We start from the raw sequence: 27,405 nt of genomic DNA, 5'->3' as shown, positions 1-27,405 counted from the left end.
ATCTGTTGAGGTAGAAATATTTTCATTGTTCTGTAGGAACCAGTTGTTCAGGACAAGCTAAATCTGTATATGCTTTCCCCTTTGTTTAATCATATTTCTTGTTATGTTTCCATTTAGAAAATGCTGCATGTCCTAAAATAGCCACCCTAACGCCCAGCTCATGTAAATTTTAGAAGTAAGATTTATGAAATCATATTGTCCAGGTGTTTTATTATATTATCTCAAAATTGCATTGTTTTCCAGTGTAGATTATCTCTTTATTCTTACCTTATTCTATTATGTTTGGATATGAAAAATAACACTAGATTCCCCAAAATAAGTCATTGGGCAGTAGTGGCTGATGTGTTGCTTTCATACATTTTTATGATGTTCCTATAGTAAACATAATTTAATAAAGCCAAAACACACTAAATAAATAATTGCATCTAGAAAAGCAATAAAACCAAATAAAATTAGTACTTTCATAAGTGGAAAAGGTACTTCAATTACTGCTACAAGCAACAGCACACCATAAAATGTGTAGAATAATTTCCCTTATGCATATTTCTAGTATGTAATAATTTGATTGAAAATATGAGGAAACACACAGGAGGTTCAAAATTGTGAAAGGTATACAGATTTCAGCAAAAGATGTGTAATAACAGTGCATGGGAGCCAACAACACTTTCAGTACCTGTGGTAGCCAGGTTTTTATTCCATACACTCCTCTGCACTTCATTTATCAACCACATGTTTAATTCAATTTTGCTGGTTTGTTTGTCCAAAACCAACTTTTTTGAGCAGACAGGGGAAAAAAACCCCCTAATTCTACAATTTCATCTCTCATTAGGATTGGATACTGTCTTGGCAGTGTTAACCTGGAACTGGGACACCACCTTCTTTCTGGAACAATTGTGTGACTTCAATAACTGGTGGTATAGGTGGGAGGGAGGGTAGGGCAGAAGAGGAAGAGACAATGAAAGACTGGCTATCCACCCCTCTCTTTCTGTCCTGGGTCCTCCTCTAGGAGTTCACTGGGATTTCTAGGGCTACAACATCCTTTTATAAAAAACTGCATCATTGCTCTAAAATAATATTGAAATTATTTTTTCAAGTAGGATTCTATTCCAGTGTGGCATTCCTAGATACAGTATTTATCTTGTATGTCTGTTTTCTCATCTCGGGATCATACACTTTGCCAAAATATAAATTAGGAAGAGTTATGATTTTCCAGTGTATCTTCTGGCAAATGTGAAATGATTGCTCTTCCAGGCTTCTTCCAGTTTAATTTTAGTTTATTCCAGTCACAAGGCTTCCCATTGGCAACTATTCAAAAGAGTTCACTTATAGGAACATTTTTCTTATTAAGCAATCTGCAAGGTCTATCATGTGAGTACATAGTTTTGTTTTTATTGGGTTTGTCTAGTATATGAATGTATTAGAAATTAATTAGAAAGTTTGGGGTTTTAATCAAAATTATTCTGAATTTTATTTCATAATTACCAGGAATGTCAATTGTGCTCCTGCCAGGCTTAGCTAGTTTGTTTCTTTGCAGCCTCAAGGATGTTTACTGTGAGCAATGTCAGACTTGAAAGTTTTTGAAGTTTTAACTAAGACTATTGTCATCTAAATTTGTGATTACTTATGAAGAAAACAAGCAAATAATAACCCCTTAAGTTTAACTTCTCTGGAAAAACAACCGCTGCCAACTTGCACTTAGAGACTGCTGCAATATCAGTTCCATGACCACACATGTTATCATGGAGATGACAAACCCGATGTGAATTTTTAGTTTACTATCAAAAATAAGCAGAAAAGGCCTGACTTCCCAGTTCATTTCAGTCTTAAATATTTTAGAGACTATTGCTGCAAACAGTCCCCTTTGAACTCAGTGTCTATATAATCCACATGTAATGTAGTTTTTGTTTGAGATAAGATACAGAAAGACTTCTACACTGGGAAAAAAAAAACTATAGATGATATTGAATTTTCGGCTCTGAGTTTTCTGGATTTAACAAGAATATGTCCAAATTGTGCACATGGCAGGGGGGTTGGAACTAGATCATCTTTAAGGTCCCTTCTAAAGCCATTCTATGAAATTCTAGTCAGAGCTTCACAGTATTTTTAGTCACTCTAGTTTCCTGCAGTAACACTTGAAAATGAAACCACCCTCACTGGCATGTCCTGCACTCATGAGTGAATGGCTTGGTCAGCAAGGACAAAACCCTGCCAATTCTGCAGGTGTTTGCTGTGTGATTGCCAGTCCATGGCAAACTGCCACCTGTGGCCCGGCCATGCCTGCTGTTGGGTGGCCATGTGGTGCCCAGGGATGCTGCAGGAAGTGCAAATGGGAAAGGCACAGAGTCAAGAGGTGCTGCTGATGTCTGTTTGATCCAGTCCCTAGGAACTGCACTTCTTGCCAGGTTATTCCACAGCACCAAGCAAGCAGCCTTGCCCCACTGTCATGAAAGAGCTCTTCTTAGCCAGCACACTCTGGAACTACCATTATTTTTCTCTCCCTTTCTCTTACAAAAGCCAAACTTGACTCTTTGGCCTTTTTCCTTTAATGTTTGAGAAACATCCTGTTTTGTAGTCACAGTTGGTAAAAAGCTCCACAGAAAAAATGCAGATACTATCCAGATGGCACAGCTCAGGAGCATCCAGTGTCACTACTGAGCACACTCCATCAGAAAGTGTTGATACAGGACTCCCCAGGCCAACTGACTGGGCTAGTTTCCACAGGAAGAGATTGTTGGCTGTCTCTGTATGCATGCCCAGAAGGGTGGGAACTGCATGCTGAGTGCAGCCTGAGGGAAAGGGGGTAGCCCATCATCTCCTCTGCATATCTCCTTTTCAAAGCATCTGGTTTTTACAGCTGTGGAGGGGTGGGATATGGCTGCCAGCTTGGCCATCACTGAAGGGGCAGTGATGGGGGTGAAAGTGAGGATGTGCTGGAGCAAAGATCCAGCATGTTTGGTGGATGGGCTGCAACTCCCTTGCCTGGGCCACCAGAGACACTGGGGAAAGCACATGCTGGCAGTGGGATCAGGCAGGAGAAAACTCACTGTGGCTTCAGAGAGAAAATGATCTGACAGTCCTGTTTTTAAATCTACACTGGAAAATCCCACCCTTTAAAATATGTGGCCTTGCCTGTGCTAAAATCAGTAGTGCTCCTGAGGGCCACAGATACACTGAATGCTTAAATTCAGTGGGATGACTTCCTCATTAGGATTGTACCATAACTCAGAAGTCAGGAAAAGATTTTTTTTTTAAGAGCTTCAAGTGTTTACCAATGTCAGTGACTTGATTGCTAGCAGAAAGCCAGAGACTCCCCTGTAACAGAGGAACTTCAGAAATTATTTCTGCAGAAGTTCGGAAGCTAGATCTGCAAAATTACTTATCCTCTAGAAACCCATCTACTGGCCAGTAAGAGTGTTGAAATATCAAGAGAGACATTCAGTGCTAAAGCTAAGAAATATGACATTGGAAAATATGGAGAGTACTAATTATATCTTTTAGTGGCATTATCAGTTAAAAAGAGCAGGTTTTTCTCATTAAGACGCCTGGTTTTTACTCCCTATAGCATGAAATGTTCCCTACACTCCCTGAGAACAATATCTACAACAGTTTGTGAAGACTCATTCACCATTGCATCTAAATTTTGTTATTGAATCTCACAGAAGTTATGATTACAGAGTCAGGGACGAAGATGATTTGATAAGTCCCACTGAATGAGTTTTGGGGGAAGAGCATCCTCACCTTTGCTAATGCTCTGTTGCTTTTACAGCTGCAGTTATTCCTAGATTCTAAACCAGCATTGCTGGAAATCAGGCTGATTCCTTCTTATTATTAAAAAAAAAGCCAACAAAGTAATTAAAAGTTTTCACTTCACTGGTGACACTTTTGTTACTCCAAATGTTTGGAGTAACCCAAAAATCATCTACTGTGGCATTTTGTAAGTACACAAGCCTCAACACTGATCCAACAAGTAATTTTATGTATTTATACAAATTATTCCTTCTTGAGAGTAAAGATAGCAACTTGAATCTGAATGGGGAAGCAAGAATAACTCAGAAGCTTTGAGTATGTTGAGTTCCAAGTGCCAACCTGAATGTGCAAATGATATTCATGTCCTATGGACATCTCACAATCTATGGAGAAACTGAAAAAAAAAAGATTATTCATCTTACAGAGAGAGGAATTATGAAGACTGAATGGAATTATTAAAGAATAACAGGAGTCAAGGGAAGAACTGTTCACCACCCCTTTGTATATCATATGTATGTTCTTACTGAAGTCTGTGGACATCAATAATGCCTTTAAGAAACTGGGACCTTAAATCATCACTCATTGTTACATGTGGAGGAAGAAACTCTTCTAATAGAGGGTGGCACAGCTTCTAATTTAAAGTCATCCAGTAGAAGGGAAGACCTGACTGCTCCCAGCTTCAGAATTCACAAATGACTGAGCAGATGTATTTCACTTTCCTTTTCTTTCTCAAGGGAAGGGCCAATGGTACCTACAGTTAAGACTACTGAGGAATCCTACTAGTTGTGCAAAATACTGACTGCTAGAAATTTCCCTCTGCCTTAGATAACCATAATCCCTTCCCTTCCTGTTTCTCAAGCAGCTTTTCCATCATCATCATCAGAAGCAGATCTCAGTAACCACGTAGCCCTGAGCCACTGGTGATCCAGTCCGTGCTGAAATAACCAGTGCTGTCCATGCTGTCTGAGCTGAAGGCAGAAGTGTGCTTCTCTTAAACAGCTCAGCACCATGGTCACTGGGAGGACTCTGCTCCACAAGTCACACAGGAACAACATGTACTCTGTGCTGGGGAACAACCAGATATACTCTATTCAACAGAGAGCGTACTCAAGGTGTTGGTCAGTGCAGGAACAGCAGAAGCCAACTCTTGTGGACTGTGACACTTACATGGATGTGTCTGAAGAAAAAAGCCCAAGGGATAATTTGTAATAGAGGAGATTTATACCTGATTTCAAAGTGTGATATTTATATGATATAGCAGAGTGCACATGTCAATGGCAGAATCAGAAGATTCCCTACAGCCTGTCTTATCTGAGCAGATATTCCTCCCTTTAAATTTTAGAGTGAAAATGATGAAGTCAACAAAAATTTTGCATAAGTAAAGATTTGAAGGTTTGATCCAACCTGAAGTTGCATCCTTTCCATTGGTTGTAGTGAATCACACAGGAGCTCCTCAGATTGATGGTTTAAACCTTCATGAAGACACTACAGCCTTTTCATTTAGATGATGTTCTGCAACTGACACTCTTGGGCTATGACAGCTAATCTCTATGAGGCAATGAAAGCCTTACCAGAAAATCTGGTTGAGGAAGTAGAAGATTTATCTCTACCAACTCAAAGGGCTAAGTACTTAAAGCTAGAGCAGAACAGCCCTTAGAGAGAAGAGTTTGTGGGCCCCCAGAATTTTCTTTTTCATAATGACTCTCTGTGCTTCTTGCATGCTATAAAAAACATCCCTTTTTGCATTTCAGCATCTCTATTTCCTTTGATCTGTACACATTTCTCATTGATGCTAATAGAGAATGACACTGATGGGGAATATTTTTGCAACAGGGGGAGCATAGAATTTTTATTCTGGCTAAAGCAAAAGCAATATGACTTAAGCAGAGTATTTAAAAGGCTTTGCTCAAAGCTGTGCAATTGAACTTGGTATTAGGCTTTCTCTCTTTTTTTTTTTAAATTTTCATTGAGATTATGTCCATATTTTATCCAGGTTATTGTGTTCTTGTAAAATTATATTGCAACCCACTCTAGCACGTTAACAACAAAAGAAATTCTCTGGCTTATTATAAACATCTTTCAAGAAACCAAAAGCATATGTCCTCTGGAAATAATTTTGCTGGTATTTAGGCTATTACAAAAAATTTCCCAAAACACTGAAATTATTTTGTAATGTTCCTTTATACTCTAGCTTGTTAGCTTAAGTTTTCTAGAATATTCTCCTGGTGCCCCAATATAGTCTCTTCCTTGGGTTGCACAGGAAAGATGCAGAAGTAGCCCAGAAACTCAGCAATTTATGTCTGTCTTTGCAGTAGTGATTACATGGTAAGTGTGCCATCAGTGAAAAAAGACCTAGTGTAGACACCAGCTGTGCAATCATTACAGTTGGAAAGAAAAGGTTATTTTATCCTGCAGAGATTTAGCAGGACGATGATAATTTTTTTTGCCCCAAAGCAGATGGAAAATTTAAAATCTGAGAATATTTTGAGAATTAAAATAGACAAGTTTACTAAAATTAAAAATAGTCTCATTTAGATGTATTTTATATGTCTTTTTCTCTGTATTTTCTGTATTTTTATCTTTCTTTAAACTTAAGTTCAATTAGTTTCATTTTCCTCACTGAGAAAAAAAAAGTAGTTTAAAAGCAGAAAGTATGGATCATTTTTTCCTGAGAATACAAAAACATAGACAACTGTGTTGTAAAAGGAGGTAAGAGGAACAGACGTGGGAAACTGTTCTGTGAAGTGCCCTGCTCAGATTCTGAATGTGCCTTATAGACTGACTTTGGCTTTGTTTACTTTGTCCCTTAATGCACTTTATTGCTAGGTGAGTCTGTATTTGTTGCATCACTTTTTAATTTAAAACTAACTCAAGTCCATAAATTGTGAACTGTCTGGGGGCTGCTGCATCTCTCCAGGGGGACTCTGAGGTGAAATAGGAAAGGGAGGAGAGCAACACATGGGAACAGCTGCCTGACTGCAGTCCAACAGCAAGGCATTAGGACAGAGTTTGCTGTCTGCCTGCAGTGTGGGGACCCTCAGTTGTGCTATGGGAGACAAAGCTGATTTCATTGTTTGAAAAGGCTTTGCTCCTGCTCACCTCCCAAGTGTTTGGACCTTCACAGGTGTTGTGTAGCAGGAAGGGAAGAGCAACAGCTATTTGAGGGCTATCCTTGGAATAATTTCAGAAAGTATCTGGAAACAGATTTCCTTCAAGTTCAGTGTGTGTTGATATGCTTTATTGACCTGCAGGAAGGATCTGAGTGCTTTAACTGGTGAGAGCTTTTCCTAAGAGGCTCTGAAGGTTGCCTGATTACTGATGTGCCCGCTAGTTGGGATTTACTCTGGATGCACAGCAAAGGGTGGCTCTCACCCCTGGTGCCAAGTGCTCTCATCTGTATCTTTCTCCTCTTAATAGCTTTGGCCTGCCACATGTCAGCATAAGGCCTTTTTCATGGAGTTTTAAAACTCTGCCTCTTCCTCTACCACAGCCTGACCTGCAAAAGCAGAGCCTGGCTGAGGGGCAATCCCAGCAGGACCAGTAGAGGAACAATGAGCTCCATACCCAAGCAGTAAAATTGCCTCAGGTATTAGCTGAGCTGTTCTCAAGTCACCTGGCATTATGACCAGGTATCCAGGGCTGTAAAAAGTAGAAGTTATTTACTGACAATTGGTGGTAAGGCTCCCAATTCAAAGCCTCACCTGAAAGTGAAACCATCACATGGCATTTGAGTTATTCCAGTGGCATAGTTTGAGGCACCCACCTTCACCTAATATAGAAAGTTGGTCTCTCTGGGATCTCTATTGCCAGAGAAGGAAGAAAGGATTCCCAAAAGGCAACTCTGAGCAGTAGTCTGAATTACCAGGAGCATCAGGCTCCAACTCTAACTCATCTCTCTTTCTATTGCCTACATAGAGAACAGAGCAGGCCACAGCACCTGTAGGCATCTGAAGTGAGTTGGTATAAAACTGTCACTCTATTACCACTGGATGTCTTGTCCAGGCACTGCTTGGTTACAAAAGCAGAGAAATATCTCACCAACCCTCTGATTTGTCTGGCACATATCTGCAAGGGTATTTTTCAAACAGAAACTTGTTTGAGAAACCCAAGAGAAACTGTCATATGAAGGTTTTTTTCCTTAGTATGAGCTATATATATTCATCTTATTCCTGCAATTCAAGGCACTTCTGACTTACACCAATGAAGTGCAGAATATGGCTCCTCATTTCTCACTTGAAAAGTCTCAAAAGAAGTGTGAACAGTACAGTTATGATTCTGTCAGTAACTGGTATTTTTTTTTCCAAAACACCAGCTGCTAGAAGCACGTGAGAATGAATAGCAGGTTTCATTTAAGGACAGGCCAAGTTTATAGACATGACAACTGTGAGAAAGCTGGAAAACATAATCCAGTGTAACACAATGCTCAAAATGAAAAGAACCAAGATGATTCATCATTTGAAAAATTATTATTTTTTTAAAAAAAAACCTGTATGATTTTTTAAGACAATTCATAATATCTGAACCTAGAGTTCTGGCAACATTACAGCATTTGTATTGAGAGAGAAGAATATACAGAAAATTATGTCACAGAAAGTTACTCACCAGGATCAATTTTCTTTGAGGTTTCAAGAGCCTGGGCTTTGGGAAATTATTGGCAATTGGAGCTACAAAAATAAATATTAAAGCATCATTTCACATAATTATAATTCATTGTCATTTTTAGTATATGTATTAGGAATCTATAAATCACATATTAATAGCAAATTAGAAGCAAATGCATGTACTTATATGTGAGTTTAACCATACTTCAGGTATCTTACAAGGAAACATAATGAATGTTTTGGATTAGAAAAATTCATAAAATTAAAGAATCTGATATGCAAGACATGCTGTTTGCATGCAAACATTAGAGCAATTTACTCCCTGGGAACTGATAATTTGTGACCTAACCCACAGCAAATCTTCAGTCCTTTCCCTCTTTTCTCCCACTGGCTTAGCACTGGCAGTGTTGCTTAGAAAGTACACCCAAGAGTTTGTGAGACAGACCCCAGAGTTGCAGATCCTCTTGGAAAATGAAGTCCCCAAGAGGCTGATCTTTACCTGCTCAGTTTGCTTGACTTCCCAAGTGCATGGGCAGTTTTAAAGAGTGCAGTGTGCTGGCTTCCCTCAGAATACCCCCAACAAGTAATTTCAACTTGCCTAACCTTATTCTTCTCTTTGAGGAGGGTGAATATTGCTGCAGAGGTTCCTCTCTCTCCTCTAGTTAGTGGGAGCTGAGACCTCCTGCTTGGACTCACTGAGTAGCATCTCAGGATGGCTAAAGCTGCAGGGAGGTGCCAGCCTGTCCCACAGCAGGTGCAGGGCATTTCCTCCCCCCCAGATGAGAGCAAGAACAGGCAGAGACAGTGGCAAAGTGCAGGATTCCTGACATCCCACACTCTGCTGTCCCTCCATGGCTGTGCTCAGGATTTGAAATACCTCTGTGCCTCTATTTTCATACCTTTTGCTGGGATGGCTGGTGGCTGCTCCAGTTTCTCTTTCTCCTTCTTTTTCTTCACCTTCTTAGGCTGTAGAGGGGACATGCTCGTCACACTGGTAACTGTCTCCCCAGAGCTGCAAAGCACAGGCCCAAAAGTGAGGGGAAAATGAAGGCAATGGAGGGAATGAAAGTTTGTCCCTGTGAGTTCATGCAAACACATCACCTTCCACTTGTGGGAGTCCATGCCCAACAACCTGGAATGTGATCTGGGTATAAAATGAAAAACCTCTTATGGGAGTTGGAAATGCTCTGGGTTTTGCATTTTTTCAGCCATATAGTATGGCTGAGAAACTCAAAGAATCTCACTCATCTTGGCATAGAAAATGCAGACTGTCAGGTTTAAACAAGATTAATTTCACAGCACCTATTCCTTAAAAGCATGTATGACCCCACTGCTGCACCCAGAGTGAACTTCTGCCCAGCTACCCTCGAGGGTCAGAGGCTCAGGCAGATTACAAAAGTTGCATAAGCTCCCATGGGAAGTGTATGGAAAAGCAAAATTTGATGCAGATTCTGGGATAAGACTGGCTGAGGGACTAGGAGAGCATGCAGCATGTCTTCAGGCAGCTCAAAAACCCACATCTGCAAAATCTGGCTTCTTCAAGGGGGCCAGTGTACCCAGGGAATATAAAACAAGAGGCTCTGCTCCACTCTCTAATCAGGCATTCCCCAGTACATCTGTGCTGAAAAGGTGCTCTTAGCTATGAGGGAAGAATACAAGCTATACTGTAAACAGACTCTTATCTGCTGGATTTTTTCCCCTTATCACCTCCCAAAGGCTGAGATCAAAGCCCCTGCTTTGGATATGCAGGCTTGGAGCTGCAGTCAGGTTGCAGTGGCTGTCACTGTGGGAACTGACTCTGCAGGGGCTCCCTGCTTGCAGATAAAGGGGAATTAAATTGTCCTGGCTTAAGTGACACTGAAAGGAATCTTAACTTACAGCTGGGGTGTGGGGCGAGTGTAAACCATTCAGTTATGGTGACTACAGTGATGGAGGTGACTTGGTAAGCAGAGGCTGCTCAGCTGCATCTGCCCCTGGGCTCACCCTGGGGAGGGTTAGGGCAGTTTGGTTGTGCTTCAACAGGGACATTTCTCTTCTGTGCTGTGAGTTCCACCATGCCATGGAACACAACCAGGGTCTCCATGGTCGTAACACTGATAACACTTATTTCACTGAATTTTAAATCATTTGTCCCAAGCTCCTGTTCCTCTCCAGATTCTTTTGCATAATGGAACATTCTCTTTATATTAATAGAATAAAATATTCTTTATATTAATAGAAAGAAATATTTAGGGCAAAAGGCTTAATGAAAGTTAAGATGTCTCAGCTATTGCCCACACAAGAACAACAAAATTACAGACACATTTTACACAGTTGTAAATTCAAATGAATGTCACTACCACTGGTAAAATCACTCTGGATTTACACTTATGTGGACTGCAAAAAGACTCTGGTTTGCTGGTATTCCTGAGTTCTACTTCATATACTCAGTCAAAAAACATAGTTTGGGTGCCAAACTTTCTAAAAAGTGCTTAAAAAATAAAATATGTTCACAATTTACAAACAAATCATATTTTATGTAAACTGAGGGCTGGACTGAAACAATTTCTTTCTAAGTCTTCCTGCTCAACTATGAACCTATCCCACAACAACCATCTGTTTCTATACTAAAATCAAGATGAAATGGTTTAAAACCAGCAGAAAATGAAATTGTTCTGCCTGGCTTCTTTGTACAAACAGCAAACTACTAAGAAGAAAGACTACCAAAAAGGAGATGAGAATGCTTTTTAAAAAATATTTTAAGTTTTAATAATCCAAGGTCATTAAGGCAGATGTGTAGCCTAAAGATGCTGTTGTTATGACACAAATTTAGGCACAATATATGAAAAAGCTTCGTGTCAATTCATTGCATTAGTTATTATTCCTGCTTTGCCGGAAAAGTGAAACTACAAAGAAATGTATTTAAGACTTGCAGGTTTCTTTTAAAGGCTAGGGCCACACAGGGTTAACTAATTCTGGGAGATACAATAACTATACTTGCTGTCTCAGAACTGAGCTCCTCAAACCAAACAAGGAGGCTCAGAAAAGACTCCCTGGCCCCGAAACACTGCCTCTTTGTGAGCTTGTCTTGTTCTGTGCCTAAAAGGAAAGTTAGTATTTTATCTCCAGCTCCTTCTTCAGCCCCTGGGCTTCTATTTCAATGGTGTCATGTGGTGCATTTCTTGAAGGATCTAATGAGTTTATAGAGAGCAAGAATAATATAGGTGCTTGGGGAAATATCCTGTGGAAGAAGTGTAATGATCATGGAACAAGGCAGCAGTTGCCCCAACCTGTTGCCAGACCTGGAAAACTACTGAATTTTGGCTTTGTTATCCTTATTAGAGTCTAGGACGTGGAACTCTTCCTGTTGTCATCTAAGTCAGCTATTTTCTCTTGTCAAAGGTCTGCAGGGGGGTGACAAAAAATTCACTTGAGTGAACTCAAGTTACTTGGATATTTTCCAGATAGGAGAGCTGTGTGAAAAGGTGCCAGGGATTTCTGGATTCTTGTTTCTGGTTCTGTGTGGCAGAATGTGCTCCTGTAATGTGAGATTGGCACTGTGGAACCAAGGTGTTGAGAAGGACAGCCTTCTGAGGAAAACTCTTTATTTACCCCCAATTACTTATCTCCAGAAGAGCAGTAACTGAAGGACTAGAGAGTTCAGGCCAACACAAATATGAAAGACAGAAAAAAATGTCCCTGCTTTCAAAGCTTCACCTCCTGGGGGTTTCTGGATCTGAAAACTGGCAAAATGATCCAATAACAAGGAAAATAATATGAAGAAGGATATTTAAAGAAAATACCAGAAAACTGAATTAGGTGGTTTGGAAAATTAAAAATAACTGTACTGTTTTATTTATGTAGTTATTTTTAAAATGTGGTCAAGAAATGTGTTTTGGTCAACTCATTTTTTTTCTTTAATTTGTTGTTGGTCAAGTAGCAACCCAAAACCTAAACATTTGCTTTGTTATACTCAGGAAATCTGGATTTAATTTTCTTTTCTACCACAGCCATTTTGTGAGACCTGGGGCAAATAATTTAGCCCGCTGTGCTTTAGATTCCAATCAAAAGCAAAAATATCATTCTGATGTCAGGACATAAAATATTTTAAGATGCTTAGGTATTACTGCAGTGGGAATATAGACATTTCTTAGACACCAGACTATTAATGTAATTTTGAAAGTGGACTCTACCCTGTGTTTGAAATATCACTAAGGGAGTTGAAGTTGAGCTTCTCTAATCAAGACTGAATTTTGCACTGTAGTAATTTTAAATGACAAGAATCTCACGCAAATTAGTTAATCAGTTTGGTCTAATGGATATTTAGACAGTAGGTTTTGGGTCTAAATGTGTTGAATTAAGTTCCAAGACAAGGAATTTGCAGGTGAACAGCAATGAGTTTGAAGGAAGTGATGGTTTGTGTTTTGAGCAGAGGGTGGAAAATAAATGGCACCAAGTGCGAAACATAATTATGATGCTGGTAACACTGTCATAGGTATTTAATTTTAAAGCCCCAAAGTCAGTGCACTTTAGGCATGCATTTGTGTGATTGAGGATTTCATTAGCATAACTTGTCACACTGAAATACATGAAACCATGTTTTTTTATCCATATAGAGTCATGTATTTCTTTCCATTCTAGAGAATCTGTTTTATTGTGAAGAAATCACATTGGCTTGTTTTCTCCCTAAGTTCAGTGTTTGCAGCAGTATCACTTCCACATCATCTATTCCCAGAGACCCAGAGTTTGCATTGTGCATTTTTATCTGACTGCCATGCTCCACTTTTTCAGTTGGGTCTCATTTTTCTTCTCTTTTCATGTTCCCTACCAATATACTTTGGTTTCCTCCCCCTGCCCATTCTTTTCTGTTTGTTTGTTTTTTTGTAATTCCAACTTTGTCCCAGAGGTTAATAAAGAAGGGGGAAAGCAAAAACATGCAGGAAGAAATGAAAACTGCTGAGCTGTCTCTAAATTTTTGGGTGGTGCAATGGCTGGTCAAGGTCACAGAACAAAGATGTGTCCATAAATAACGTGGAAGTTTTGGTTTGTACTGGCCTCTCCTGAACCCTGTGCTGCTTTGTTTTGATTTCACTTCCATCTGAGTGGCAGTTAGATTGAATACCATGATAATCCCATGAGAATGCACTAAAAATCACACTGTTGGAGAATCTAGGGTGTGCTATACTTGGCATTGAATCCCACAGTGTCCAAAGAGACTATGAGAAACAGTATGTGATACCAAGAGGTACTGGATTTAAACTGCAAGGCTAGAAACACATGGTTTCTGTCACTGAAAACTGGGAAACAGCTGTGTTTCTGTGTTGTTATAAGGCAGCCCTCTTTCATCTTTTTTGTTTGTAAAATATTTGTCATATATTGTTACTGCAGCTCCAGTCCAATATACGTATCAGGAAAATCATAAAATGGAAATCAGCTTTATAGCCACACCATAAAAAACTTTTGGCAGTTGATGGTATTTAAAGGGACAGTGATTAACATTGCAGCAGAAGAATTCTTCCCATCACTTTGAGTCTTCAGCTGGGAACAGACTGTGGGCCTTGAAAATCTGCTTTTGAACCCCACTCCCTCCCTGGGTGTGGGACTCCCTGGGTAACATTGTGATTGGATCTGTGTGCATGGAGAGTTTAAGTCACTACCATCTCATGAGGTGTTGGGGAACCCTAGAAACAGAATGAAAGTAGGCTTCTTCAGAAAGCAATTCTGAGCATCAAGGAGAGGCTTGTCACTGAAACACCTGCAGGACCCACAGCTGGCCCAGGCAGATTCTCCCTTTTCATGCACACCAGGCACATTCAGGAGTCAGGTATCAGCAAACCTTTATGTTCCCATAAGCATTTTGAAAACATTACTCTTATTCTTCAGCACACATAACAAAACAAATCCAGAACGGGTACCTTGGTTTAGAGCAAAGAGATGTGTAATCTCCTACCTGTTCTGGGGGCATTTCACCAGGTAATGCTTCACTGTTAAAGAAAAGAAAAAAAGAAAGAAAATGTGGCTTCACACCAACATAGTTTATGAGTTTCAAAGACAGACCAGTGTTGCTGAGATGGCGGAGTTGCCAGGCTGTTACACTGGGAGAGCTAATGATAGTCACCAGACATTGTCTTGTGCTTTACAATGCAGTCTGACTGAAGAAGACACAGCACAAATCCAGAAGACATAGCTAGTCTTGGGAGAGGGGAATGTGTTGAAAAACACCAAAAAATCTGCTGTGGAAATGCTGGGCAACACACATTCCAGTGGTCAGCCCGGTAAAAAGACAGCTTGCTAAGGAAAAGCACAGCAGGCCAGTAATTTTACTTTGAAGACTTGTATTTCCCTTGTGATGCCTGTATTTGTTTCCAGAAGCCTGAAATAAACCATTCACCCACAAGAGCCACGGCTGTTGCTAATGTAAGTCAGATTGTGGCCACAGGCATAAAGGGATCCCTTCTGGGATCAGATCAGAGGTCCAGTCCAGCCACCATCCTGTCTCTGACAGCTGTGTGTGTGAGCTGTGTAAATCCTTCTTCATACTCCTTTGAGTCAGTAGTCCTGAGCGAGGGCAGCTTCCCCCGCTGCAGTCTTTTAGGAGCCAGGGTTATTAAGATGCTCTTTTGTGGCTTTGTGGCTTCTATGCCTCTCTTAAAGGACAGACTCTGGCTCTTCTGGTCAACCTACTGCCAATTTATATCTCAAAAGGATGAGAGAGTGCATCCCTGGGTCATGATGTGAAGTTGAATGCAACACAGATTTGCCCCCACCTTCTCATTCTCTGTTCTTTAAAGGGGGACATTAAAAGCAGACACTCACATGACCCTGCCCCTCTCTACGGGAAAGTTTTCATATCTGGACTTTGCTAAACTTTCCCATTCTAAGGGAGCTATATAGCTCCAGGGAGGTGCATTTTGGTCCTAAGGAAATGGGTACTGAGGGCACCAGGAGCTGGACTAATGCAGAGACAATTTTTAAGCCAGTCAAGGCAATGCTTCCATCTACCTGTGTTTTAAATCTACAGAACAGTAGACTCATCCTTCAGGAGTAAGGGACTGCTCATGAACAATGCTGACTGCAGTGGAGAATGCAGATATTCAGATATTTGGGTAGCACAGAAAGGTTTTAGCGGCTCAGAAGCACCTACTTTTTCTCTTTTGAAAATTCTTATTCTATATCGTATATTATTTCAATATTTAGCAGATGTTGGTTCAATGTAAATAGACCTTTCCTTGAAGCTGCTTGTATGCTCACAGCAGTAAATTGACAAAACCAAGCAAATTCTAACCCAATGTCTGCTCAAGAAAAACTGGGATACATCAGTCTAGTGCTTGTGGCTTCAGGGTGACTCACCATGACCAACATACTTAAGTGTGGGTACTCCCTTGGCACAAAACCTTTGTCATCACTTAACAGGGTAAGAAGAATAACATCGATCTTGCTCCTTCCTCTTGGCAAGCACAGTTGTTGGGTTCAGTTAGAATCAGAGTTACTCTGCTAAGTGCACTACCAGGAAGACAGAACCACAGTCTGAAATGTGTTTGTGGTCAGGCAAGGGTTTCTCTATACATCTATTTCTGGCTTACATGTCTTCTCACTGGTGTATCTGAGTCACTCATTCCTTCATGGGACCTGTGTAGGCAGCAACGTCATCATTCTCTCCTGTCATTAACAGAGCAATTCACTAACCAGGCTCCTCCTGAAAGCTTCTGTTCAGAAGTGGTCCTTACACTCTCCTCTGACATGGTGGCTGCTAAGTGTGCTGGTATCTCATCCCTACAGCTTGTGTGAGGTCTCCAAATAAACCACTTTCAAACTGAAATCAAAGTACAGCCTGCACTGGTTACTCCACAGATCTGAAATAGCACTTCTGTTTACAACAACGCTGCTTTGATGCAGCCTCTTTGGGAAACCCTCTCTGAGGCCAAGATTGACACAGTAACCCTTGATCTTGAAATATCATTATGAAAAGACAGATTTGAATGCTGAAATGATGCTTTAGTTTCAGAAAATACTGCAAGTGAGATAGTGCTAATAAAACCCCTCAAATCCCAAGAATATTGACAGCTACTCAAGAAAGGAGAATAAAATAGAACAGAGTTAAGATTGCTTTGAAACCCCTCTACATGTTTGGAGAAACGTGACTCATGCAAAATTTTAGCTTCTGGTCAGAATGCAACTTAATGATTCAGCACTTGGTCTTCTCTGAAGGAAGTTCCAACTACTTTCAACTTATGTTGGTGCAAAGATAGAAGATTTTTGAAAAGTCCAAACAAATTTAGTTTAATTTCTTCTCTATTTAAAGGGAAGAAAATGCCTGTAATCTAATTTGGCCAGTAGAATTTTTCTCTTCCTACTAATTTTAATTAAAATTACAATCAAGGTAAGGAAATATTTATTTTTCCTGCTTTCTCTGCATTCTCTTCTCCTGTCCCCCTGCCCCCCCTTTTTGGCAAGGGCTTTGCAGTCATCAAGAATGGCATTTCACTCACCTGTGGATCTCCTCTTGTTGAGAAGGGACTGGCAGAGAATGACAAGGGTGAACAGGAGGACACTGATGATTCCTATGGAGCACACAAACACTGCGTACACGTACAGATCTGAAACCAAGCACAGATGATGGTCACTGCTGCAGCTGATGATTCATGACAATGGGACAAGAAAAAAGGTACAAGATCTAAACAGAATCTGCTCCAACAGATTTAGGGTAACAGTTCAGAAGTAGTTTAGCCCTCTTGAAACTTTCCTGTAGTACCCTGCTCAGTTTGAAATTTGGTTGAAGTCTGCATAAATGCAAATAGGCATAACTGCGCTTATGAGTTGTGCCTTTCAGGAGCAAACAAAGAACTGGTTTGGAGATTTTTTGAGCAACAACTCAAAACCCAAAAGGACTTCATTTGGGTTATTTCCCAGCTCAAACAGCTGTTTTGCTTAGTTTTGTTTTGTTTTGTTTTGTTTTGTTTTTGTAACAAAGAAAAAAAGCAAACACACAATAAAACAAGAAAAGTGGCAGTAGGGAGAGTGCTGAGTGGCTGGGGAAGAAGGAAGTCTGCAATTGCTTCTTCTGCTGGCAGCACTGGCTTGTAATTTTTGTATGATTATTTTTTTCTTTTTCAAACTACAGCCTTATTCTCCCCTCATGGCCTTTATTCAGGTGTGTAAAATATTTCCAGTGGTTATTTTCCCATATCAGACAGATGAGAAACTGAAGCTGGACTCTTCCACTCTCTTTTGTCCAGTACCTCTTGTACTTTGTGGGATGATTTCTCAGGCAAGGCTGGGATTGCACAGGAACTAGCAAAGTTGGCCCTGATCTGGGACACTTTAGTTGTCCTGTCCATTGGACTAAACTAACATAATGTATAAACACAGTAGCAGTTAGATGTATCTTTACCTTCAAAAAACTTCCAAGCTTCATGATTTTTCTTGAAAGTGGGATGATCAGAAGATTTTGATGAAATCACTGAAAGAAACAAAACAAGATATGACAAAAATTGAAAAATGTGTGGCATAAAAAGTTTGAACCTCTGGAAGTAAATGTATTTTGCCTTAGACTTTAGTGCCCCACGATTTTGCTTTGTCTAACTGCCTTTTGATGAAACAGTTCAGAATTGTCACAGACTTGTCCTCTCTGTTTCAGGAGGATGGATGACGGTCAATATCATAACAGCTGTACAGCTTAGAACCAGAATCCAAATGCTCTGACTGCTGAAATGTTGTTCAAAACCCCCTCTGCTCTCCTCAGCCAGATTGTTTATGCATGCTGATATTTTTTATGATATCAGATTAGATGATTAGGCCAGTTCCATGATTTTTCTTTCTCTAGAAATCACTGCAATGAAATGGGAATCTGGCGATGTCCTCCAGATTGCCAGTGAGGTCTGAACCTCCAAGAGAGCTTCATGTGGCAAATCATTAGAGAACAAGCATCTTACTGGCAAGGGAATTCACTAAGGAGTGCCCTGCAGGCATGTGAAGGGTGAGGCTAGATCAGTGGATATACAAGTTTCAGGACTAATGACATCTTCTCTTCAGTTGGGATGGGAAGTTCATCCTGAATATTTTAACAAATTACTCATTTGTTACATGAAAGCATCACATGTGTTGATTTTTGGCAAGTACTCCAGGATAACTTCCCTGAGAAAAGGGCTTTTCTTCATTTTGGGAAAAAAAAATAATCTTGTAGTCGTGTAATTTACTGTTAGAAATTGCCACATGTAACTAATATTTAAGAAGTCAGACTTTCTTCTATGGGAAATTCTGATAAATAAGCTTCCAACAAGACAGATTGTTGTGATCATCTCCTTGTTTTTGTTGTCCATGCCAGTAGGATTATAGTTGGACTGCCTAATTTTCTATGTTTGTACTCCTACAAGCAGTCTCTTCTCTTGATTGTAAACCATTTGGAACATCTTCCTGAGAGATGTGCAGTATCATGAGGGATTGCCTAATTGTAAATTATGTTTTTGGGGTGCTGAATACTGTTCTGAGAAGAATACTGATTATTTTGATTTTTCTGATAGGAAGGAAGTAGAAGAATAATTTTTCTGATTTTTTTTTTTGTCTCTGATAAATTTTGCTTTTTGTGTATTCTCTGCTATAACTGACTAGGTTTTAGTCTGACATTGATGACACAAGTCCAGGAAGAGATGCCTTTAATGAGAATAGGGGAGAAGGAGAAAAGGTTGACCTTATATTAGACAGAAGACTGTCTGCCATTGTGTGGCTGGATTAGGAGGCACTCCTTGGCAAACACTGGCATGTGGATTTCTCTTGGTTTTATTAACAAGATTTAACAATAGCCTTCTTATAAATGCTATCTGATGTCTTGTATTCATAACACTGAAATGGGCAAACTGCAACAAATTTCAAATTTCAGGTGGACCTTCTGAAAACACCAGAGTTGCTGTAGTTGACACAAGTGCAGGAACAGAAAACTGTAAGGATTCAATCTCCACAAAAAGGTTTCTTTTCCAAAGAAATGTATTTTGCCACTAAAGTACCAGCCAGATATGTAAGTAAAATTTAAATGACATCATTACACGGTAAGGAATTGTAGCCTGTAACTCAACTGCTTTTCTGTAAGTCCAATATGTGTATTTTTACAAATTTATATGTTGTGACAAAATGTATTTGCAGCTTATTAATGGCCTATGCAAATTTGCAGAAGCAAACTTGCTAGCAAATAACAAAATCTGAATATAAATTAATAGCAGTAGATACTACAGATCCAGCTGTCAACTTGCTTCAAGAGAAAGACACGTTTTGAAGAAGCAGAATTATCCTTTTCTTTTCCCCCTGGAAATCTGCATCTTGCACAGTAATCTCCTCTTTCTGTGTAAATATTTTTTTTTTTTTAAAAAGGGACTCTTCTATTTCTGCCTCTACTTGATGTGCAAAGTTTTAAGAAATTTGTCTGGTGCTTTAGCATAAAGATACTATTTTGAATTTGGACATAACTGCAGACATTACTGGAACAAAATGTTAGGCAACACAGCAACTGTGATGTGGTGGAACACTGCTACCTTATTTGATAAAGCACAAGCAGTACAACTTAAGTATCCAAATGCTTCAGGCAATTTGTATTGCTCCTTTTGTTGTATCCTGGGTCTAACTGTAATATAAGTAAATCCCTTTGCAATAAAAAGTGTAACTGATCATAATACAAAATACTAAATGCGTTTGGAATAAAATTTCCTTGAAAAGCCCAAGTGTTACTTTTGGGAAAACTGGAAACTTTATCAGTACTTGGAAAAGAGCCGCCTTCCCTCTCAAGCACAGCAGGTACTGTGCACTCAGGGTGCATTAGGCAAATGCTAGCAAAGGTGGTCCTGTGTTTCCAGTCAAGAGGCTTTGAGTGGAAGAACAGTTGCTATGACATTTAAAGACACGCAATATTTCAGATATCTTTTGGTATCTTTAATCTAGATTTAGAGTTAGAATAAATATGCTTTTAATGGGCCAGAGTGGTTGTGGTGTTTGCCTCAGAGCCCCACAGGGTGTCAAAAACTCTGCAGGCTGGCCAGCCTTCCTCTCTTGTCTCAGGTTTCCTGCTTTGCTTTGGGCCATTTAAAGTGGAGAGCAGCAATACAGCTGAGCAGACAGTGTGAAAATGATGAAGTCATGAGGTCTCAAATCCCTACTCTGATCATACATTCATATAGACTCATACTAGAAATCTGGTTAGAAATATTATTTAAGGACTGGACTGAAAAATTATGGATTTCCTTCTTTTCAATAATTTCATTGATCTGAACTCCATAGTTTAGCTATGAAAAGTAATGAGAGGTTTCAGTGTTATAATTAGCAATAGCCTGAGAAGCTATGAAAGATGTGGAGTGTCTCTGTGAGGAAGAGTATGACAGGTGGGGTGACAGTATTTTATATTGCTTTTTCTTCTGCTGCCACTTACTTGGAACATGCCATTCCATCTCCAAGGACTCCTGATAAATCCATTTGTTTCTACTACAGGCATTTAGGAACTTATTCAGTGAATGAGAAAACACTCAACACTGCTTTATCCTTAAAGTGGCATTATCTTTAAAGTTGTCCCTGTGAGATACCAATTTGTCTGTTTAAAGAGGTACAAGAAGGGAGGTAGTTTGCCAGCTTGCACTGATGGCATAGCTGCTAAACAAAACCACCTCTGCAAAGGAGTCTGTTCTCAAAATCCAACTTCACCCATCTTGGAAAGGGTGGGTGTGGTGATTTAAGATTTCAGCTAATCCATCCCAAAGAGATGGCTCGTTTTCAACTTGGTTCACATCTGCCACTTGTTGCTGGTCATTTTATCCAAAGTTCAATACCAGCAGGCTGGCCATTGCCTTTCTAGCTCTGCTTTCTGGCTGCAAGTGATATAAACAATAGTACTGAAGTGATAGTAAAAGTGCTACTCACCAACTGCTGCTAGGCTAGAACTAAGACCAAGGGAAACACTAAGAGAGAGGCAAAACATGAGTATTAGGTTTTCTTCTCCTATCCACAGATTACACTTAAATATAATCTAAATTCAAATGTCTTATGAGTGATTTTACAAGGAAAAAAAAAGGGATCACAGGACAAGAAGAAATTAAAGACTTGAAATCAGTAATCTCTCACCTCTTATTTCAGTAGCTGCTGTACCATTTGACCATGCTGTCCACTTATTTCTGTGTTTGCCAATTTCCTGTACTTTGCATATATAATGTCCTTGATCTGTTTGCTGGAGGCTTAAAATAAGAAATTTGTACATAGTTCCATGTTTCTCTTTAAGAAGATGAAGTCTTTGCTTGTGAAAATGATGAGTATAATTTCCATAGTACTGGACAGACCCAAACTTTGTCATTTTGATCATCAGGTGCTCCTGGGCAGGTGATGCAGCGAAGACCCACCGCACAGCCAGCAAATTGTCTGTCTTCCTCTTTTCAGAAATGTGGCAGTAAAGGGTAGCATTATCCCCCTCAGAGTATTGCACCATTGGTCCAGGAGAGACCGTCACATTTAAAGCCTCACAAACATCTGTAAGGAAAGAAAAGATGGTGAGAATCCTCCATACTGGCACAACAGCACCATAATCAGTCCCAGCATGCAAGCCTACAGCAGGAAAACTGATGGCATCTGTTTAGTGGGCAGTAATTTAATGACCTTGTAGAACCTGACACTGTCTGCCTCTCTCTGAATGTTAAGGATGGCATGAGGCCCTCCTTCAGCGAGTCTGCCCTAGCATTTTTTCTGTCACTAATCAATAACCTAGAGCTGACACGAACACCTTGCTACTGTCACAGGACCAACTTCATGTAATCTTTTATTGGTCTTTTAACAGCTTTGGAAACTGCTCTGTGACCAGCTCTTCCGACAGCTTGCATCTTAGGACTTCCAGGCTAAATGCTTTCAATACCCAGTTTATGCTCATTTGTTCCTGTGCCAGCTTTAAGCTTAAAATAGCGTTTTCTTCTCTAGAGCTTACTTCCTGACTCCAGATACAAAGCAATTATCTGGCCTCAGCCTTTGCTTTGTTGAGCTAAAGAAGACAAGCTCTGTTAGTCTCCTCTAGTAAAGTAGTGTCTTCCCTATTCACCCTAACAGCCCTTCTCTGCATTGGTTACAGTTTCAATTTTGGGTTTGATTGTATTTTTTTTTTAATGTAATTGACTGCAGTTACAGGCAGTGTCTGGAGTTCTCCAATGTCCTGTGGAATACTCACATTACTTCTCAGATTTGACTGGGATATACCTTACCTGATATATCCCAGAATTATCTTGTCCTTTCTCATGATACTTTCACATGTGATTTCGTGTCAGGTAAAAAATAAATAGCACACTTGGGTGTTTTCCCTTCATTGTCATTTGCAGTTCAGTCACCAGCATATCAAAGAAATTCTTACTAATCCTCAAGTATGTGACTTAGCTGTACTAATTTCTGCTCAACTTCTGTTACCCCATGCTCAGTTTTTCCTATGTGCTGTCCTCATCTTATGCTGATTTAATAAGGTAGCATTTCAATGTGCATGCTTCTGTCTACTTCTTTTAGACATCATTTGTGCAGTTCTTACATCATACTGTTCCTTAGATTATCACTGGAAGGCCACTGGATTCTCTATATCCTACCATTCCCCATGTCCTCTGTTTTAAGTAATGTTCTTCTTGTCATAATCAAATGGTCATCTCAAACTTGGGTTAAATTCATCAAACTAATTTTTCTGACTACAAATTTAAGTCAACCTGACAGTATTTGCATGACAAAATATGACTTGAGATCATATGGGGACAAATTATTATTCCATCGTTCCATTAATTTCTGATTCTTGTCTTCAATATTTTTCATCCTAAACCATCACTTAGACCAGTTCTTTGTCTCTCTAGTAATAGCCAGTATAGGTGAAGGCTGAAAAAAGTGTCCATAGTTAAATAGAGGAAGTTTTCCCTTTCCTGACATAACTGATTTATACCAGACTGATTTTCTGAGGCATGGGAATTAATGCTTGTTTTATTTCCTTCCTAATGCACATTAGAAAGTCCTGATTAGTCATATCAGAGAGTGATCTATCTCTGACCAGTGCTGTATTGTGGCAATGTGTTCCCTAAATGACTTGTGATGTGTAATCTACTGGTCTGAGGGCATCCACTAGAGAGAGAACCATATTCCAGCAGTGAGCAAGCACTCCCTGCAATGCACTCTGCAAAGCATGAAATGTCCTCTAAACTGTGAACTTCCTGTTATGTGAATACTGCACTGTACTCAAATTCTAATGAGAATTGCAACTCTGGGAAAATGATTTTCTTCATTTCTGGACACTTTTCTAACACATCAGCAAGGAACATTTTAACAAAGGGGATGAGTGTTTTGGCAAAGACTATTGTCTGACATCAGCTCCTGAAACACAAACATATATTTATCTTCAAAATAAGCAAGTAAAGTATTTCCACTCTATTTCTGAAGGAGTTTTGGAGACAGAGACACTGGTTTTATAGACCCAGTGAAGCAGTGAAATGAAATGGTGAATTATATCACCTTACATACAGTAAATCCACTAAATTAAAAGAAGTTGCATTGCAACTGTTTGAGAAGAATTCTGAAAAATAATAGTATGATAATTATTTTGTGCCACTTCTGTCCAAATCTCTACTGAATGGCACATCTATTCCAAGCAGACATTATTCTTTTGTTATGAAGGAGAAAATATTTTGTATAAAGAACTGTTTGGGTTTTAAAACAAAACTATTGAAGAAACTGCAGCCAAGTATGGATAAGGTTATTGATAAAATTATTCGTGCAATATGTTTGTCTGCATTTCACGTAAATGCATTTGTCTGCAATTCACGTAAATGCCAAAACAAGAGATTATTTTGGATTGTAGAAAGCATAAAAGTAGAACAGGATGTTGAAATTTAATATTAAGGCTGAATCCCACCAAAAGCTTTCCAGGCATGAAACTTCAGTTATGATTCTCTGGACTTACCAACCTTGGTGCTTTACCAGCAGAAGGGAAGCCAGCAAATGGCTGTCTCTGCTATCAAAATAAGATTAAATTTGAAGGTTGTGCTGCTTAGTAAATAAGGAATAACTTTGAGATTTTCAACACTTTTTGATGCCCTCACATGTATTTCAACAATGAATGTTTAATAAATCATTTATAAAATTATAGTTTTGGTAAATGAAAAACACAGACATTTTTTCTACTGAAAATATGAACATGTCAGGAAAACTCTAAAGAAAAACAATTATGTCATTTTCCTGACATGTGAATTTCTTTTTTGAAAAAGCTGGCTAGGAGTAATTGTGAAACAGAATCCCAAAATAAAAGGCAAAAATAAAAATAAATTATTGCTTAATTCCAAACTAGGCAGAACATAGTGCCAAGAAGTACCCAAGAGAAAATGCAAAGGAAGTCAGATATGGTGATGATGGACAGATTCTGTTCCCTTTCTAGCTGTTTACACTCTTACAAACATTGGTATTTTATACCTAATGCTTCTGCTTTTCCTCTGGGGACATGCCTTTTCATAGGGACATACCAAATTTTGCATCCTTCACGTTTCTGATCAGTGGGAACCTGTCTCCTTATCTTCCTTCTGCGGCTCTTATTGGTGCAGCTGCACAAGTGCAGCAATGGGTAGAGTTTTAGAAATCTCATGCTGCTATCATGGTATCAGCTCATGTTGAACAGGGTCAGGTGATGCTTTATATAAAGCAGAAAAACAGTGTCCATGTGACTTTATCCTCCTACTGCCATTGGAGGAAGAATAGTGGATTTTTAAGGAAAGAGTTCATTTCCCTCCTATGTGGAAAGCAAAACCCTCATTCAAGGCACTGGTCAGTCCCAACATGAGGTTTACCCTTGTAATGGGCTCCTTGAGAGGAGCAGGAGACCTCACAACTTAAGAGCAGGCTTGTGTGCCAACATAGTATTGAATTTCTAGACTTGAGATTGCTGTTTCAAGTGAGGAATAACTGTTTATCTTCTTCTGCCTTCCCAGTACAGTATGATGTAGCCGTTCAGGTGGAGCTCACCACAAGAGTTTCAGTCTTGCTTCTGCTTGGAAAGGGAAATTATTTATAGAATGGGAGGAGAGAGAGTCAGAGACTTGGTGATTTCTTTGCAGCGTGCTTAACCATCAGACTTCTCTCCTTTTTGCAATGAGCTTGCTTAGTTGCTCCCATCCCATCATTTTACCCATTTGCTTCTCTGGTATGTTCCACCAGCATTGCTCAGTAGCCAGTGGGGACTCAGGACAGGTGACTGTTGCCTAAACTCTGTTTCAAAAAATTCCAGTTTGAAAATAGTCCACTTCTGCTTGCACTAGTTCAAGTCGAAGAATTACCTAGATTTGGACTTTGCTGTCTGCCACATTACACAGCAAAACACTTTAACAGCACTGTCAGGAGTACCAAATATAAAACTATAAAAAACTATACTTCTAGCACCCAGAAGCTTTGTTATGCCAGGGCCTCTCCCCTCTGTCTGTGCTGGAACAGTGCCAGAGGACTTACAGCAGCCACTAGGTCCTGTGAGCAGCTCCAGCATGGCTGTGGTTTTGTGGGAGAACCCCAGTTACTCCAGTTGAGATAGGAGTGGAGCTGTTCCTGTGCTGAGCTGCTCACAGCCCAGGTTTAGTGCTGTATACAGGCCTCTCTCTCTTCCTCCATGGAGATCTACAACCCAGCCTCCAGCGCTGCAAGGACTGATAGCTGGGGATTGGAGGGGGTTACCTTCTGATCTCAGCTTTGCATGACCAGAAGCATATGGGATGGCATTTATCTCTGTTGTAGTTTGTTCAGTGAAGCTATGCTACTGTCAAAGCCTGCTTTCGTTTGATTTCCTTACAATTAAAAAGAGCAGATGAGCCAAGAAGCAGCAAAGCTCTTTGTTTAAATGAAAATAATTAGGAGCTGATTAGCAACAGCACCAGAAAACAACCAGTTGTTTTCAGTTGAACAGATCTGTCAGCAAGTTTCACAAGTCAGAAGCTCCCCCTCAGAGAAAGTTTCTGCATTGACTAAAGACAGACTTGAACCAAACCTCTGCCTCCACCATCTCCTGCCCTTCTGCAGTGGAGTTCGAATGCAAGTCTTTAATTAGCCATAAATGAGCAAGGTTTCCCCACCCCTCTAAGCTCGCTGCACCTGGAAGTTCAGATCCAGACTCTGTGTCTGTTCTGCAGCTTCAGGACACACAACATTGTCCAATATGCCTTTGTTTTTAGAGGAATAAAGGTCTTAAAGGGAGGACGCTTTTTACAAGTGACCTACAGGTTCCATTTCCACCTGATGCCAACAGGATCAGGGCACCTGTGGAAAAAACAACGCCGAATCTCCCTTTCCTTCGGCTTTGCCTGGCAGAGAAGACAGCCGAGGACCCATTTCCATGAACTCGCATGGAAATCTGGCCTTCTTTTCTAAACAGGATGGGATCGCTGCGAAGAAGCGCTGCTGCCGGGAGCCGGGGGAGCGGCAGCGGAGTGGGGCAGGGAGCGGCCGGGCGGGCGGAGGGGCCCCGGGGCCCGGACCCTCAGCTCTGGCCCGCGGCCTGTCCGCCGCCCGATCCGCCCGCTGCTGCGGGACCCGGCGCGCTCCGCGCTGACCGGGGGCTGCCCGAGGCGGGCCGGGGTCCCGGGGGGCCGGGGGAGGGCTCGGGTCCCGCTGGCGCTTACCTGGGGCCGGGGCCGTGGCCAGCAGGGCGGCCAGCGCCGTAGCCAGGAGGCGCATGGCCCGCGGGGCGCCGGGTCCCGTCCCGTCCCCTCTGCCGAGCTGCCTCCCTCCTCTCCTCCCCGGCCTCTCGCCTCCTCCCCGCCCGGTCCTCCCTTCTCCCTTTGCTTTTCATCTCCTCCCCTTTCTCCTCCTTTTTTTTCCATTTTTTTTTTCGCGCTTTCTTCCTTCCCTCCCGACTCCTTTGCGCTTCTCAGAGTCCTGCCCCCTTCAGCTCTCCGCTTTTTCTCGCCCCCTTTCCCTGTCGTTTCTGCCCACGCCGTGCCTGTAGGGTGGCATCAGGGCTAGACAGGGATGCTCCATGTCTTGACTCCGCGATGCTCTCTGCACACACACACCCCTTGCCCAAAGGACACGGGTCTGTGTCGAGGGGAAATGAGAAACTCCCTCCCTCAGT

The 27,405-nt window shown here is 40.6% G+C and overlaps 1 protein-coding gene across 1 annotated transcript in view; it reads right to left on the bottom strand.

Annotated features, from left to right (window-relative positions):
- VSTM4 (V-set and transmembrane domain containing 4) overlaps window positions 1–27,054 on the bottom strand; it is a 31,492-nt gene extending 4,438 nt beyond the window's left edge. The window contains exons 1-7 of the mRNA XM_054277067.1: window positions 26,954–27,054; window positions 21,423–21,821; window positions 17,719–17,787; window positions 16,817–16,924; window positions 14,278–14,311; window positions 9,248–9,360; window positions 8,350–8,411 (exon numbers count right to left, since the gene is read on the bottom strand). Of these exons, the coding sequence (XP_054133042.1) occupies window positions 8,350–8,411; window positions 9,248–9,360; window positions 14,278–14,311; window positions 16,817–16,924; window positions 17,719–17,787; window positions 21,423–21,821; window positions 26,954–27,008 (840 nt within the window). The 5' untranslated portion in view covers window positions 27,009–27,054. The remainder of the gene's footprint in view (window positions 1–8,349; window positions 8,412–9,247; window positions 9,361–14,277; window positions 14,312–16,816; window positions 16,925–17,718; window positions 17,788–21,422; window positions 21,822–26,953) is intronic.
- Between the last annotated feature and the right edge of the window lie 351 nt (window positions 27,055–27,405).

Source organism: Melozone crissalis, unplaced genomic scaffold (assembly GCF_028551555.1).
Source record: "Melozone crissalis strain CALT ecotype California unplaced genomic scaffold, PUWL_Pcris_2 ptg000019l_1, whole genome shotgun sequence".
Classification (NCBI taxonomy): Eukaryota; Metazoa; Chordata; class Aves; order Passeriformes; family Passerellidae; genus Melozone; species Melozone crissalis.
Note: the sequence above shows the minus strand (reverse complement) of the source record. Positions and strands in the feature narration are given on the sequence as shown.